Source organism: Panthera leo, chromosome B2, assembly GCF_018350215.1.
Source record: "Panthera leo isolate Ple1 chromosome B2, P.leo_Ple1_pat1.1, whole genome shotgun sequence".
In the NCBI taxonomy this organism is placed as follows: domain Eukaryota; kingdom Metazoa; phylum Chordata; class Mammalia; order Carnivora; family Felidae; genus Panthera; species Panthera leo.
In genome coordinates this window covers 51,405,567-51,421,621 of record NC_056683.1, presented here as the reverse complement: position 1 = coordinate 51,421,621, position 16,055 = coordinate 51,405,567, and the positions used below count along the sequence as shown (strand labels likewise).

At 36.8% G+C, this 16,055-nt stretch overlaps 1 protein-coding gene across 1 annotated transcript in view; it reads right to left on the bottom strand.

Annotated features, from left to right (window-relative positions):
- Nucleotides 1–7,722: 7,722 nt before the first annotated feature.
- Nucleotides 7,723–16,055, bottom strand: part of LOC122220693 (muscular LMNA interacting protein) — a 213,705-nt gene continuing 205,372 nt past the window's right edge. Inside the window, exons 12-13 of the mRNA XM_042940388.1 lie at nt 7,883–8,089; nt 7,723–7,758 (exon numbers count right to left, since the gene is read on the bottom strand). Of these exons, the coding sequence (XP_042796322.1) occupies nt 7,723–7,758; nt 7,883–8,089 (243 nt within the window). The remainder of the gene's footprint in view (nt 7,759–7,882; nt 8,090–16,055) is intronic.

The window sequence follows — 16,055 nt, the reverse complement described above, 5'->3', positions numbered from 1 at the left end:
CACTAGTAGATCTATAAGATATTTATTTTCAAAAAAAAAAACCTATTTTTAAAAGTATTTTTTTTTTCCAAAACAATAGGAAAAATAGAATAGATACACTTTTACAAAAATGTCCAGGACGGATCAGGACAGGTGTCATCTTACACAGGAATATATGTTTTCCTCTCTCCATGAAAGATCTTCACATCTTGCCCTGACCCCCAGCAGTCCTGATCACAGCCTGGGGTCTGCAAGCTGGAGTGATCAGGGCTGGGAGGGTCTTGGGCAGGAAAAACAGAGGTAGGAGATGAATAGCTAATGCTCTCCTGTTCTGAAGTGAAAGCTTTTTTTCAAGGGCCTACTCCAGAGATAAGCACTGAAATACTCCAATTGAATGTGTTAGAAAAAGCTGGCTCCAACACATGCATAGAAAATATACAGTAGAGGGGCACCTGGGTGGCTCAGTTGGTTGAGCGGCTGACTTCAGCTCAGGTCATGATCTCATGGTCCATGAGTTCAAGCCCCGCATCAGGCTCTGTGCTGACAGCTCAGAGCCTGGAGCCTGTTTCAGATTCTGTGTCTCCCTCTCTCTGACCCTCCCCCGTTCATGCTCTGCTTCTCTCTGTCTCAAAAATAAATAAATGTTTAAAAAAAAAAAAGAAAGAAAATATACAGTAGAATTTAATAGCAGTGGAACCAATGGGGGGATGCCTATGTGAGGAAACCTGCCACACTTATCTCTTTGATGAGACAGAAGCAGACTAGAAATAAAAGAAAATGGTAAATGGCCACAAACAAGGTACAAGGATCATGCGTTTTAGGAAACCAAAAGTGAATAAAATGGCTGCACAGTCACAAATTAGGCCTCCAGATAACACAATTTTTCAAAAACTGAAAGAGAAGATGTCCTCAGAATGGCTGTCAATGTTCTCCTGGGGCTTCAAAGCTGTCTCTCTGTCTATAAAGATGCTGTTCTCACGGATAAAGCCTTGCAAGCTTTCACCGTAAATAGAGTCTTCCTGAGTAAGAAATCCCAGCCTCACTCCTGCCAGCACATCAGAAAAATCATCCTGACTGTGAAGGTCTAGTTCTCCTTCCCTCCTCTCAGTACTATTCATAGGTCCACCATGTGTTTTCTTGTTCGTTTCTACTGCAAGTCGGAAGAAGAGCGACCCAGGGGAGATGGCAGTAAGAGATAACTTCCTGTCCACATGGCCTGTGGTTGTGCTAAAAACAAGGTAGAAAATGGAGCTGGGATAAGAAAAGAGGAAAAAATACAGAAAACTGAGTGCATAAGTGGGAAAAAGGAAAGTAAGTCAGAAGAATTGGGATTTGGGTTTGACTTAAAAATTAAAAAGAGAGCTGCGCCTCAGACATAATGGGAATACAACACAGAAGAAATGAGGCAGAGGATGAAGAAAGAATAAAGGTTATGAAGAGTGATCAGCTTTCAGTTACATACCTTATATGCAGATTAGTTTTCTTACTTGATGGCCAGGAGAGTAGTTGAGACCTCTGTGGTGATGTCTGAGTGGTGCTTAGAAAAAGTAATCTTTCTAAAAAACTGAATTCTCAAAAATAGAGGGTGTGGGTTCCTGACAGCACAGTCAGCTAAGTGACCAGCCCTTGATTTTGGCTCAGGTCATGATCTCATGGTTTGTGAGATCAAGCCCTGTGTCAAGTTCCATGCCGACAGCATGGAGCCTGCTTGGGATTCTTTCTCCCTCTCTCTCTCTGCCTCTCTCTCTCTCTCTCTTTCTCAATCTCTCAAAAATAACAAACAAACAAACAAACAAACAAAAAATAGAGGGTGGATCCACTAGGCTGTGAGCTAGACATCAGCAGATATGCTGTGGAAGGTGTTATTAACTTTGAAAATAAACATTTTTATATAAATTACAAAATAGAGGAAAAATTGGTAAAATGACTGGGGATGAGATAGTTGTAAGATAATGACCCTCCACACCCAGACCTATAACTCCTCTGTACCCTTTATTGTATCAGCAATGATATATGGCCCACAGCATAATATGTCAAAATTAAAGAAAATTCTCTTGCATTCTGATAGCCAAAGTTTTGATTTACAGGATCCTGGACCCCACATTTGGAACATAAACATAAGATTTGTGAATATATATATATAATATAAATTACTGTCATACCTATGTCATCTCGGGCCTTAACATTTTATTACCAGACTCTGAACTTCATTTGACTAGTCCCTGCTTTTCTTTTCCTGAGGGCTCTTCTGGGATTAATGCTCCCATCCCACAGGCACAACCCTCAAACAAAGACAAGCAGGATTCCCCACCCTGTCCGCCCTCCCCCCCACACTCCACCTCAGATTGCCTCACTCTGAGTTGTCCACATTGGCTCCTAGAATTCACCAGCAAATTCAAGCTCTAATTCCCACATGGTAACTTGCTTGATGATACACCCTTTATTCGACACCTTCTCCTTGTCTCAGTTCCCTACTTCCTTCACTGGTGTTTCCTAGAAGCACCTCCCAAACTAACTCCTCATACATGAAACTTCTCAGGGAAACCAAAAAAGACACAATTGATTCTCATTATTCACAATAGTTATGTTGTATTAAGTCACTGCAAATATGGAATTAGCAAATCCTGAACCACTGCTCCAGGATGAAATATAAGATTAAGTTCCTGCGAGTCTGATTATGATTTCATCAGTCAATCATATATAGTCTTGTTTAATGTGTCTTTCTGTTTAAAGATATCTTATTTAATATATTATTATTCATTAACATTGAACCTACAGCTAACAGCCCTATAATTCATGCCTAAAGAAAGCTTACCTGACATGTATAGTTTCTCTGCAAGGCACATCATAGCCTTCTAATGTATAGAACGCCAAACAGAACTTCAGCACTATGCCTGAGAGGCCATTTTAAATAGTGAAATCAACAAGAAAAAGCACAGAAATTCAAAATCTGTGGTGCTAAGACATGGAGAGAATGATTGCTTATAGCATGAGAGCTAAAACAAGAAAATAGAACATAACCTTGTTCACCCCACTGGGAACATGTGCACAGGCCAATCAAATATTGCATTGTTCTTCACATGTCCACAGATGACCAGAAAAGTGCAGTGAGTATTGCTTTCAGGGTTACCAATAAATTCTAGTGAGTAGGCAAATTCTTAAGTACGGACTCCTAGAATTTTCTACAAACAAGGGGGCAGGAAAAGAAGAGTAAAGAAGGATATGTAGATTATCTAAATCGATGATTCTAAGAGGACCTCACAGAATTTACCTGCTCCCAAGATGCAGGTAACTGTGTTTTCCACGTATACTATAGGGGTCAGAAGTAACTAATCTAGAACCAATGAGGGCATGCCATTTAGGTGAAGGAAGGAGGAAACAGCAGTGTATTATATGACTGATGGTCATATACCAGACAGGACTGAAAACACCCCAGTAGATACCAGAACCCGCATATGGCAAAGAAAGATCAGATGCCCCCTGCCTCCACCTCCCCACCCCACCTATGTTCCTGTGTTGAAGCACTCCATAAACACCCTGGAAATTGCACACAACCCAAGAAAAAGGGAGTTTCTCAACTGAGTGAAATTGTATTAAATGTACTGATAAATCCATAAATTGACTCATATTTAGTTTCTACTTAAAATGGAAATAATCCCAAATATTCAAGCATCTTAGGCTCCTAGTGAATAACCTGCATCATTTTAGGATTTGTTCATCATGAACACACATTTATTTATGGCTATACCTACAATGTGAAAAGTATCATATTAAGCATGTCACGCCCTAGATGGACACTAGGACAATCACAACAAATGAATACAAGGTAACTTGTAATATACAGGAGATACGTTGGCACAGGCAAGGATTATAAAAATTAAAAGGAGAAAAACATCCCTGAATGTTGATGAATGGGGAAACTTCACAGAGGAGCAGGGATGGTTTGACTAGTCTCTAAAGGATGAGAATGGTTTGCCTTGCCTAAGTAAGGTGAAAAACAGGAAGGTATTTTACATGAGAAGAATGCAGGAGCAAGTTAAACAGTAAGAAATTCCCAAGGCATGCCTGGAGGGAAAGAAGTCGATTGGTTAGGAAAGTAGAATAATAAGAAAGAGTAGGGAGAGATAACAACATGACAGACATAACAAAAGAAGAATCCATTCAATTTGGTGAATGATCAGCTATGAGGTCAAAGCAGAAAAAGGATAATGGCTGAATCAAGTTTTGAGTTTGAGGACTGAGTACTGTGTTATTAACGACAGAAGTAAGGAAGCCAGAACAGAACTCGTTGGAGGCATAATGAATGATGAGTTTGAAGTGACAACATGACATCCGAGGGGAACTGACAAGAGAGCAGCTGAAGATATAAAACTAAATCTCAGAGGAGAAACAGAATAGGAAATGTGGATCTGAGAATGATCAGGACTAAGATAATCACAGAAGCCTGTGAGTGGGTGGGTATCTGAAGGGAGGCAATTAGAGAGAAGGGGTAGAGGAAGAAGAAGTGTCCACAAGAAAACAAAGAAGGAGCAGTCAGGGAGTTGGAATGTAGACATGATCCCGAGAGTAGGATGAGGAGGGAGATTCAAAAGGGCATGATCAACTGTGTCAGCTGCTGCAAGGGATAAAAGAGACAGAGGACTGAGGAAATTCAGCTGAGTTTGCTGACAAGCAGTTTATCTCCAGAGAGCAGTTTCGATAGAGTGGCTGAAACAAAGAGACAGAATGCTTTCAAGAGTGGGTTAAAGCGCGAATTTATAGAGGGAGAATGAAGATAATGGCTATTGATCACTTTGAGAGAAAGAAAGTCTTGAAATTACTACGCTTGTAGCACTATCAAGGAAAAGGAGGGAGATGTGTTCATTTTGTCTTTTTTTTTTTTTTTTTTTTTATGTTTCTGCATACAAAAGGGAAAGCGTCCAATGAATACAGGACAAATGAAGATCCAAGAGAATGCTAAGAATGGCACTCCAAGAAGGTGTAATAAAATCTAATTCTTATATGGTTGTTATGTCCCAGATACAACCAGTATCAGTGCTTTGCATCAATTAGTACATCTTAATCTCATAATACTCTAGTAAGGTGTGTTTACTAGTATCCTCATTTTGCAGGTGAGTAAATGGAGGCATGCATAGCCTAAATGACTTAACCAACATTACTCTCTGGAAGGAGTGGGGTCAAGAAATGAACTTAGACAGACGGTCCAGAGACATCTTGCTCTTATCCACTGGGCTATATTACTTTGAGGTATTAAAGAAAGAAGAGTAATAACTCCCTTCATGAGACCTCAAGAAAAAGAGGACCCCCTAATTTATTCCAAGATGAAAAGGAAAGTACCTGAGCATCATCACATGTGATATGACATCATATGATGGAGCTCTATCTTGAAACTAAGAGAAGATAGGGATTAAGGTAAAGATATAGGACACTCGGAGTGGGATGAAGATTTAGAAGAAAGAATATAGTACAGATTCAACAGAAGAATAATAAAACCTGTTAAACACCTTTGGTAGCCCCAGTTGATGAGGGACCATCAAAGGTAGTTAAGTCAAGTTCAGTGTGGCTCTCCAGGGGGATATATGGGAAGATTTGAGTTTGGAGATAAACCTAGTAGTTAATGTTGGGAACCAGGTGTGGCAACGACATTAGGTATTGAAGAGAAGGTAATTTAGATAGCAGATTATGTTTTACAGTTGCAGGCAAGAAACTATTTCAAGTCAAAAAAACAATTCTTGAAACCTGGTATGCTACTGGCCCAATATTTATGACACAAAATTTGTAAACATAGATATCAAATTGGGTAATCTGTATATTTTGATGGGAACAATTAAAGTATAAGGCTATTAGATGTTCTGAACCTTCCATCAAGAAATATTGTCTTACACTATGATTATATTATTATTATTATTCTGATGTTATTGTTTCTTTATTCAGTATCAATAAATCTCAGACTCTGAAAGACAAAATCTATTATGAAGACTGTATAAAATGAAAACAGTTGTCCAATCTCATATCACTTTTCTATATTGTTCTTTACAACCTCACTGGTACAGGTTAAAATACGGATGAAATACTGACCCTATCCTTGAACCTCCATGAATGTTGAATGGTTCTAGAAAACAGCACCAAAATATCAAAAGAATGAGCTACTTAATGCAATTGGTATCTATAAAATACAATTATAATCCCATCATAGATGATAATTTATAAGACAATTGTTATGTTATTTTCAGAATCATTAACTCTATAGCTAAAAGGATTTCATAAATGTTGGCAAGGATTAAATCAGGGACAATTTCAAATAATAGAAAATATTTTAAGAATATTATACTTTCCCTGAAATATTTGTTTTTTCTAAACCAAGTGTAAGAAACAAACAAAAGTCATAAAAATGTCATCCTGAACCTCGTCTAAAAACATTCTGTTTTCAGAAAATGGATATTTTAAAGTTTAATTCAGGGTTGATCATTCACTAATGATAGATGCTATTAAATATGAAAGATAAAATATTATTCATATAGTAATGTTCACTTTTTAGATGACTGACTCTCTTTAGACTGAGTTTATGAACATTTCCTCAAAAAAAAAAAAAAAGGGGGGGGGCCCAAGGAATATTGTACAACTACACTCTGGAACATATTAATTCTGGCCTTTATTGATTTCCAAGTACAGGGGTATATTCCATTAGATATAGAGGATTTGCAAAATAAATGGTTTTAAAAAAGATTTTGAGTTTTACAAAAAAAATTAATTGCAGGTTAAATTTAACTAATCAATTCTTTTATAAAGTTTTCAGAATCTGAGAGTCTGTAAGTAGCCAGGATGGCCTTATGGTAATGGTCAGAAGAGCAACAGGTACTTTTATATAAAAGCTTTGTGCGGCACCGTTGACTGCTTGCTTCTAATACAACATTAGTGATTGCATTCCAAAGCCAACTATAAATATTTTTCACTTAAAATACATTGTATGTATTTAGGGGCGCCTGGGTGGCTCAGTCAGTTAAGCGTCTGACTTCAGCTCAGGTCATGATCTCACAGCTTGGGGTTCGAGCCCCACGTCAGACTCTGTGCTGACAGCTCAGAGCCTGGAGCCTGCTTCAGATTCTGTGTCTCCCTCTCTCTCTCTGCCCTTCTCCCACTCCCACTCTGTCTCTTTCTCAAAAAATAAACACTTAAAAAATTAATTAATAAATAAAATATATGTATTTAAGTATATATTTATAGATATACAAAATATTTATATATGTAATATATATACATGTGTAATATGTATACATATATACATATTTTAAAATACCGAACACCTCATTTTACATATCCCATCGCTATGCGTTGTGAGGCAGATAGACACATTTTAAAATAAAACGTTAATAGCATAAGGTATAAACTTGTTGAAACACTCTGCTGTATACCTGAAACTAATGTAACATTGTGTCAACTATACTCAAATAAAAAATAAAATAAAATAAAATAAGATGTTAATATTACTTTACAGATATTCGTAGAAATTCTAATTATTTCATTGCTCATTGGCTGTGATAGTGCCTCCTGATTAAGGCACCACAATTTAAAGAAGCTTTTTAAAGAACATTGAACTGAGACTATAAGGTAAATTAATAATGGCACCTTGTAAGGTTCTGGAAAATTTCTCAGGATTTCCACTTTGGGGTTTGCACAAGAGGCAAGGAGGAATACAAAACCAGGAAATGACTTTGAAAGCAAAAATAAATACTTACTAACTTCTCAAGGTTGATTATTATCTTTTTGTAAGGTCGTGGGCTTTAACACAAATAATTAATAGTCTTAATATATATGTTTTTACACTTAAGTTTTAAAAAGCTAAGCATAAAGAAGTTTCACAGCACAGAACAGAACAGCTCCCACCTTGGCAGGGAATTCTCACCTTATTATATGTGTTACCACTAAACAGGGTGTGAGAATTCCCCTGTTCATCACTCAGTGAGAAGGAGGACAAATGACTGAAGGGTCCTGGGGTAAGACAGTCAGCGTGTGAGAGAGTCTGTGGAGGCAGCAGGGACTTAGCAGAAGGATAGAGTCTAGTCTGATATAAAGGGTGGAGAGAAACAGGCTTGTGAGGAACTGTCACATCCTGGGAACAAGAAAGGTATAAAGAACATGTTAGTGGACAAAAGTCAAGCTCACTTGGAATTAAGTCTAAGTATAATAGACGTTATGTCAGAATCTCTTACTACTGGGGAGCCTGGGTGGCTCAGCCAGTTAAGCGTCCCAACTCTTAATCCTGGCCCAGGTCATGATCTTACAGTTCGTGGGTTCAAGCCCTGAGTCTGGCTCTGTGCTGACAGCAAAGAGTCTCCTTGGGATTCTCTCTCTCTCTCCCTCTCTCCCTGCCCCTCCCCTGTTCACTCTCTTTCTCTCTCAAAATAAATAAACTTAAAAAAAAAAAAAAATCTCTTACTACTAAGAAGGAAACCTCTCCTCACAGTTGGACCCTTCTCCAGACACCTGCTTTCATAGTATGTTGTTTGTCTCTTTCAATAATTCTTGTCAGTCTCCTCCTCCAGCCTCTTCTGCCAAACTAAACAAGCACCTGTAGTGTCGCCTGAAGGGTGTCAAGGTCGTTATTTTTGAAAGTATCAAGAGGAGAAAAGTTTAAGGAAGGAGAGAGATCCCAAAGGTGATAGGATGAGATTTAAAAAGTCTTCATTGAAGAGGTAGGTAACAGTGGAAGTTATTTTAAGAGGACTTGTGATCTGGTCGGGAAGAAATGGGGGACACAGAGGAGCGCATCTTAGAGGATATCAATGCTCAAGCAGTGGAGCGGAAGTGTTGGTTTAATTCGTGGTACAGTAAGTGGCCAAATTGGGCCGAGGACCGGCAAGGGATCAGGATAGGCAAGAATGGAAAGAACCATGAGTTCTATGCCAGGCAGTGTGTTACTTTGGAGAGAAACTGGAGATTGTGCATACAGATGAGTTCAAGTGTAGAGAGAGGGAATGCGGCCTTACCTTGGGTTAGTCTTTAACCTGGAGAGGAGATGAATGTGAAAGACTTTGAGGAAGTAGGACCAGAGAGAAGACCAGGCATTGTGAAAGGGGCAAGGAAGCCATAAGAGTGGGAAGTCTTGAGCCTACAAAGAAAAGCTGCAGAAAGGGCCCAGATACGTATGTATCTGTGAAAGATAGGGCTGCTTTTTTGCAGATAAATAAGCACCTCTTATATTTCTGAAATTTTTCATGTAAGGAAATAAATTGACAGTGATTGTTCTATAGTAAAAACCCTCAGTACATGAATTTTATAAAATGAAATCTGCTTTACTCACTTTTGTGGCCTCAGAGTTAAGTACAATGCCTAATACAATAGATGCTTAATGCATTAATGGCTGAAATTTCAGAGGAATATAATGTTTTCTATGAGTTCAATAATGTATTCAGTTATTCCTCTACTCCATGAGCAATGAATGAGTATATTTGGTTTTGTGTGAAATGGAATTTGGTACAAAATAATACACATTGTTCAAAATTATATTTAGCATGCAAGTAAATTCAACTTTAAAACTGTACACTTAATATTTTGTTATGTAGGTTTAGTTCATTTTTCCAATAACATATTTTTAAGGCACTGATTGGCTTTCTAAAATGTACATTGATGTGTTTGCTGTATCAGTAGATGTATTATTTCTTTTGTTAAGCATTAAATTCAAAACTGACTTTAAAAAACTCAGAAAATTTAAACAGTTAGAAAATTATAATTCTAGATCTTTTAACTTTGTAGAAATGAGAGGTTATAACCCTCTGAACCTTGAAATGGTGACTAATTAGTATCTTGTTTGTGCTGCAATATTTATTTTACATATCAAGCCAATACAAATATTTTCACTCATACACGCTACAAGCATACATAATTATAAAAAAAAGGATGGCATCCTATTTACAACATTCTACATATTATTTCTCTGTATTTTCCCCCAACTTAACAACAGCTTTGGTATATTTCTATGTCAGTACATGAAAGCTTTGGATGTCCTACCAAAACACATTACTGAGTTATCTCACGGATGTAATTGTCACTCAGTGAATTCTCGTGGAAGCTCCAGGTATATTACCCAAAATAGCAAATCACTTAACATTGTGATAAATTTACCACCTCTTTGCCAGGTTTTACACTTGCAATTCCTTTCTTTTGTCTAATTCCATTGGCCAATACTGCTAACATTATTAAATAATAGTCATGTTATTCTGCAACTTTAATGGAATGCTTGTAGTATTCCATTAAAGATGGAATTAAAGATGGCTTTTAGATTGAAATGTATTCTAATTTTGTTTTATTTCTCAATCAACTATTCCATTATTTTATCAACAATTAATTACACTTCTTAATCAGGGTGGGAAGTGATTAATCTGAAAACCGAGTAGCAAACACAAAGACTAGCTGTGTAAAAAAAAAAAAAAAAAAAGGTGACATTATTATTGACAGTTGACAGTGCTTAGGAAAAGGTGATCAGAACAGTCTGGTTTATATTCTGGCCTCAACTTTTCTTGGAGGGTTCAAGATCCATTGTGAGGATGTCAGAAGCCAAGTCTGTAGTCATGCAGGGGAAGCAGAGGGTTTCTTATACGGGGGATATCTGGCAGGGCTAAGGCCTAATCAATCAGGCAGCAAACATTTCCTGTTTCTACGCTCACTATGGCCAACCTCCATCTCTCAGGAGTCGGTCAACTCTGAAATTCTGTGGGGTCAGATGATACCAGCTATTTCAGGCAGCTCGGCAGGGAGAGGACAGCAGAATTGTATCAGCACTTGGACAGGTCATAGAGAGCTAAGAATCTTGGCCAGGCTCACTTGAGCACTGTCTGGTTGATAATACAGTGCAGAGGAGAAGGGATTCTTGGTGGTGACAGCCTCCACATCCATGTCACCTGAGGCACCAATCTGTGCTAGCTGTCTTCTATGCTTTTCTTAAGTTGTTATCCTGCAATTCTCTTTACCATCACCTTGGAAATGTTCTTTGCCTATCTGTTATGTGCCATCTGCTGTTTCCAGTATGCCAGGCCTTTCTTGGTTTCCTCTCATATTCACTGGGCCCTAAAGGAGCTTCGGGGGTGGGGGGGGGGGAATGGAATATTAGAAGAAAAGTTTTGACCTTTGCATGTTGAAGATTTTGTTCTGCCCTTACATTTAATTTTCTGGATATAGGATTCTAAGTTGCAGAATAATTTCTTTCAGAATTTTGAAAGTATTTTTACAATTTCTGTGTTACTCTACTGCTACTATTTTATAGGTATTTTCCCAAAACATTTTATGTTTATGATTTCTATGGCCTTTCTGATTTCCAGTTTTCTTTTGCCAATTCTTATAAATTTATTTTTCTTGTTTTCCTTATGCATAGGAAACTTTATTGTTCTTAAATTCTATACATTGTATACCTTATTGATTTATTTTTATTCTCTTTTTAATTCATTAACCATGTTTAGAGTTGCACGTTTTCTTCCAAGGACTATTTTAACTGTATTCCTTAAGTTCTAATAGACAATAGTTTCATTACTTTTTTTCTCATTTCTTCCCAGGTAGAAATTTTATTTTGAATTTCCTCTTTAATCGAAATTTTGTTGAAAAACAAATCTTTCACTATACAGATGGTCAGGAAAGCCAAATTGTCATAATGTATCTTGAAGTTTGTTGCTTTTTAAAATACTTTGTCATAAGATAACTTTAGAACCTCCGAATGACTCCAAAGATTTTATTGGTCCTTCTCCATCTCATTATTATAAATATACAATATTATGTATTTAATATATATTACATATATAATCTCCATCTCATTATTATAAAGATATACACACACATAGCTTTATCCCTATGTTTCTATTACTATATATAAGAATCTTAACTATATATTAATGTAACATATATAACAGGCTCTCATAGTGCACGCGTGTGCACACCTACATCATCCCTGTCATCATAACTATCTGTGGATGTTGATGTAACTTCAACTTCATACCTACAATGTTTTCATATACTCTATTGCTGATTATACATTCACAGTTTTCCCATAGAACTGTAATTTTATTATAAAGAAGTCACTCACTTTAGGGAGTAAATTTTCTCTGACTTATTTCTCTTTTAGGTCCCCAAAGTGTCACTTTCTTTTTATTTTATATCTAGAACACAAATGCTATATAATGAGACTAGTTTTAAATCTATACTTTGATCTAACTGCATCATAAAATTACAATATAGTGTCACTTGCTCACTACTTACTGCTTTAAATATTCAGAGCTGTTTTCAAAGCATTTTCAAAGCATTTCTAATGGTATCAAAGGAATGAATTTCAGTGTATCATTCTATAGTTTTCTGTGTATTATTTTACAGTATTTTATGCAGCAGGAAGAACATATATATTTCCAATTAAATTGGGTTTTTAATTTTTCCTTTATGAATATTCCTCAAAAAAGATGCTTATCACTGACTTCCATAAAACTTTAAACATTGTAATATTAAATACCTCATGTCTTTAAACAGTACTGAAATTACACAGCTTCTCCATGTCCTGATGCCTACTCTGTAACTATCTTATGATGCCATCATATAATTATTAGTTAAAACTCAAGACAAAACTATAAATGTAGGAATGGGTATATTATTATTAATAATGAATTAATAATATGGCTATTAACAAAGCTTATACTACATATAGATATTATATCATCTCTGCCACGTCTTGCTATATATTCCTATATTAGTGGTATATTCAATTTAGATTATTTTGTGGGAGGTTTTTTAAAGTAAAGTCACTTGTTAATTTTATGAGGATTATTTTACTTAAAAATAGTTAATGTGATAAATCATATGTCCAACTGGGCACATGAACTTCCATCAAGGACAAAAGGCTTAAGCAACAGCCAAGTGAGGGCTCTCTGTTCAATGCACCAAACTGGAGAGCTGACACTTTCCCAGAAATCTCACTTTAAAAATGCATACGTTGTGACTATCTGGTTCTCAGGCTTACAAAGGACACCATCGTAAACCCATATAAATCAGCACAGCTTAAAATATTTCCTATAATTCTAAGTCAGGAAGTGGCCAACTCTTTCTGTGAAGGTCCACTTAGTATATGTAATAGGTTTTACAAACCATATATTCTGTCACAATTACCATGGTAGCATGAAAGCATCCTTGGGTAATACATAATGAGTAGACATAATTGTATGCCAAGAAAATTTTATTTATAGGAACAGGCGGTAGACCAGATCTGGCCCACAGGTAATAGTTGGTGACCCCTGTTTTAGATGGAAAAAGTCAATAAAATCTTTACCATGTCTGACTCATACCCCACCTCCACCCCAATGAATTATCTTGAGGTTGGTAGATACTACTTTGGAGATCACTATTCTAAATGATTCCTGAAAATGAACATCATCTACCCTGCTTTAGCATTCAATGGATGAATCTTTTAATGTTTTAGTTTTTGAGGGAAGGACAGGAGTCATAAAATTGTCTCATACGTGTTTCTATCAGTGAGATATGTTAACAGTTATTTCTAATAAAATGCTGTAAACTGTTTTTCATTTACTTGAGAATTGTCATTTTCAATACAAAAATACTCAGCACAAATTTTTTCAGAGTAAAATAAGCTTTACTTAGGAGCTTGGTTTTTAGAAAAGGATTAATTATTTTGGTTGATTATATCATATCCTAAAAACCTTAAAGATCACAAGAAGTTATGAAGCAAATAATACCTTGGTTCATTAGAGGAAAATGTAGCGGACAATATGCAGTGAATACATTAATTTTGCTGTGTCTATTAAGAGAACTGGAGATACTGAAGAATTAAGTATTGACACAGACATCCAAAAATGAATGCTATAGCCATATCGACTGCATTTGCCACTCTAGAAAAAGCCTACTTTCTATTCAGCCATCAAGTCAAACTATTTAACTTCAAAAGCTGTTTTCATTGCAACACCAAAGGGCATTTTTAAGGCACTATGGGCTCTTTTCATTAAAGCCTGCACATCTGAGACTCTTTTGTTCCATCCTGGCATTTGAAAGCTACCCCCTTTTCTGTGGTTCCGAAGTAAAGGGTGAAAATCTACTTTCTCTCTGCTCCCTCTGTCCCCACTTCACACATGCAGCTATTTGTGCCCCTGGAAACTCAGAGCACCACTGGGTGACATTGCTGGAGCCTTTAACCACATCCTCTCTCCCTTCTACCTCTTATTTTTAAATACAGCCCTTGTTTTCAGTTTTCCTTTCCTGCCTGGAGCTTGTAACAATTTAAAAATCAGAATTATAGCATTTCTGCTACAGTTTCGGTTTGAAACAACACCCTCCCCCTTCATAAAGTCAAGAACAGTTACAACGTATTTCGTAACCAGTGACTCCTTCAGCCAAAGGCGTATCAGCATTTTACAGACACTGTCACAGAAACCCCAAATTACCAAGAAGAGACTGTAATTATCTACATTCCCCGAAGATCAAGCCAAGATAAATTAGGTCTCTTAATTTTGAACATATGGCATAACTTCTTGTTTATCAGTCCTAATTCTGAAGAATTCATATGCATTTTAAAAACAGACGTACTTAAAGCCACACTTATCTATTTCAAATCCTCATTTGAACCAAAAAAATGTAAACTTGCGAAGTATGAAAAGACATAGCATATGCTTAGCTTTTTCAAATCCCCTTCACCAAAAAAAGTTTTTAAATGATTAAAATATAATTTTGAAGATAGGCTTTGGATTATTTAGGGCTTAGAGTCTGTGACTGTCTAACAGCAAGCTTCACAGAGCAGATGAACTAGATCAGCGTGAAGATATTTGATGGCGACGTGTTCAAAGGACAAGGAAGAAAATATTCTGTAATCAATCGCAGTGGGCACTAGAGCGTTAAAATGCTGAGTCTTATGTTTTTCTATACACATAGTTTAATTCTTGTCTTAGGTTGCCCGCCTACATGTATTTGGTGGAGAGGAACAACTTATATTGAAGAAGTCAAAAAGCAACATAGAAGAGAGACTTCTGTGACTTCTCCCAACAGTGGGGAGAAGGAGAACCTATTTGGTGACCCTTTAGCAAGGAGTCAGTGCCCTTCTTCCAAAATTATAGTGATGTTAAAGGAAACAATAACAATAAATATTTCAAATGTGCACTCCCTTGAAAGTGTCCAGAGCCCTTTTGCAGTGACTATTTCATGGAATCATAAATGGGTATTAATATGCATACCATTACAAATGGAACTTGTAGTCCTATTTTTCTAGGATGAAATTGAAGTTCACAGTTTCTAGGCTCACATAGAATCCATGTTCTTTCCATTGCATTCTATCATAAAGTTTCCTTTGCAGGAAGCAGAAGAGTCAAGAACTGCGGTTACTAGCAGTCAAGATCAGTCCCTTAATGGATCAGAGGACCAGAGGAGCAGCCCACGGCAGGTGCAGCCTGAGTGTGCAGTGGACAGTTATGAGTGAGGAGGTATGGAGGATTGCAGAGAAGGTTAAGAGTGGCAAAAAGAGGCTGAGGTCAGAGTTCAGAGTATGTAGAATCCCCTAGAATCTAAGCTTCATGCTGCAGGGATATTATCTGCTCCTTTTCCAGTAGAGTCACTCCTATCTATTGCAGAGCCTGGCACAAACATTAAAAGGTTGGATGCTATGAGTAGAGAGAAAGGAATGAGTGTGGAGAGAAGCTGCAACACCATTCATCAGGAAACCATAGCACCGCAGGGACTGCATGCCAGGCAATAAGAACAATTTGTTATGATTTTGACCTAAGCAGGAGAGTAGAAGACTTTCCATCTCTCCAAAGGTATGACCTAAGTAACACTTGCTCTTTTTTTCTTTTCCTTTTTCAAATCACCTAAGGAGGAGAAATATCATGCAATAGTATTTAAATAGTATTTTAATAATAATATTTATCATATTATAATAATATTTAAGTAATATTTAATACTATTTATTATATTATAATAATATTTAAAGACATAGACACAGAATTTCAGGGTAAGAGGGCACTGTTGAAAGTATTTTGTACAATGCCCACGTTTTGCAGGTATGTAATGAGGCCCAGGATCAGGAATGACTCCATCCAACAGCATGC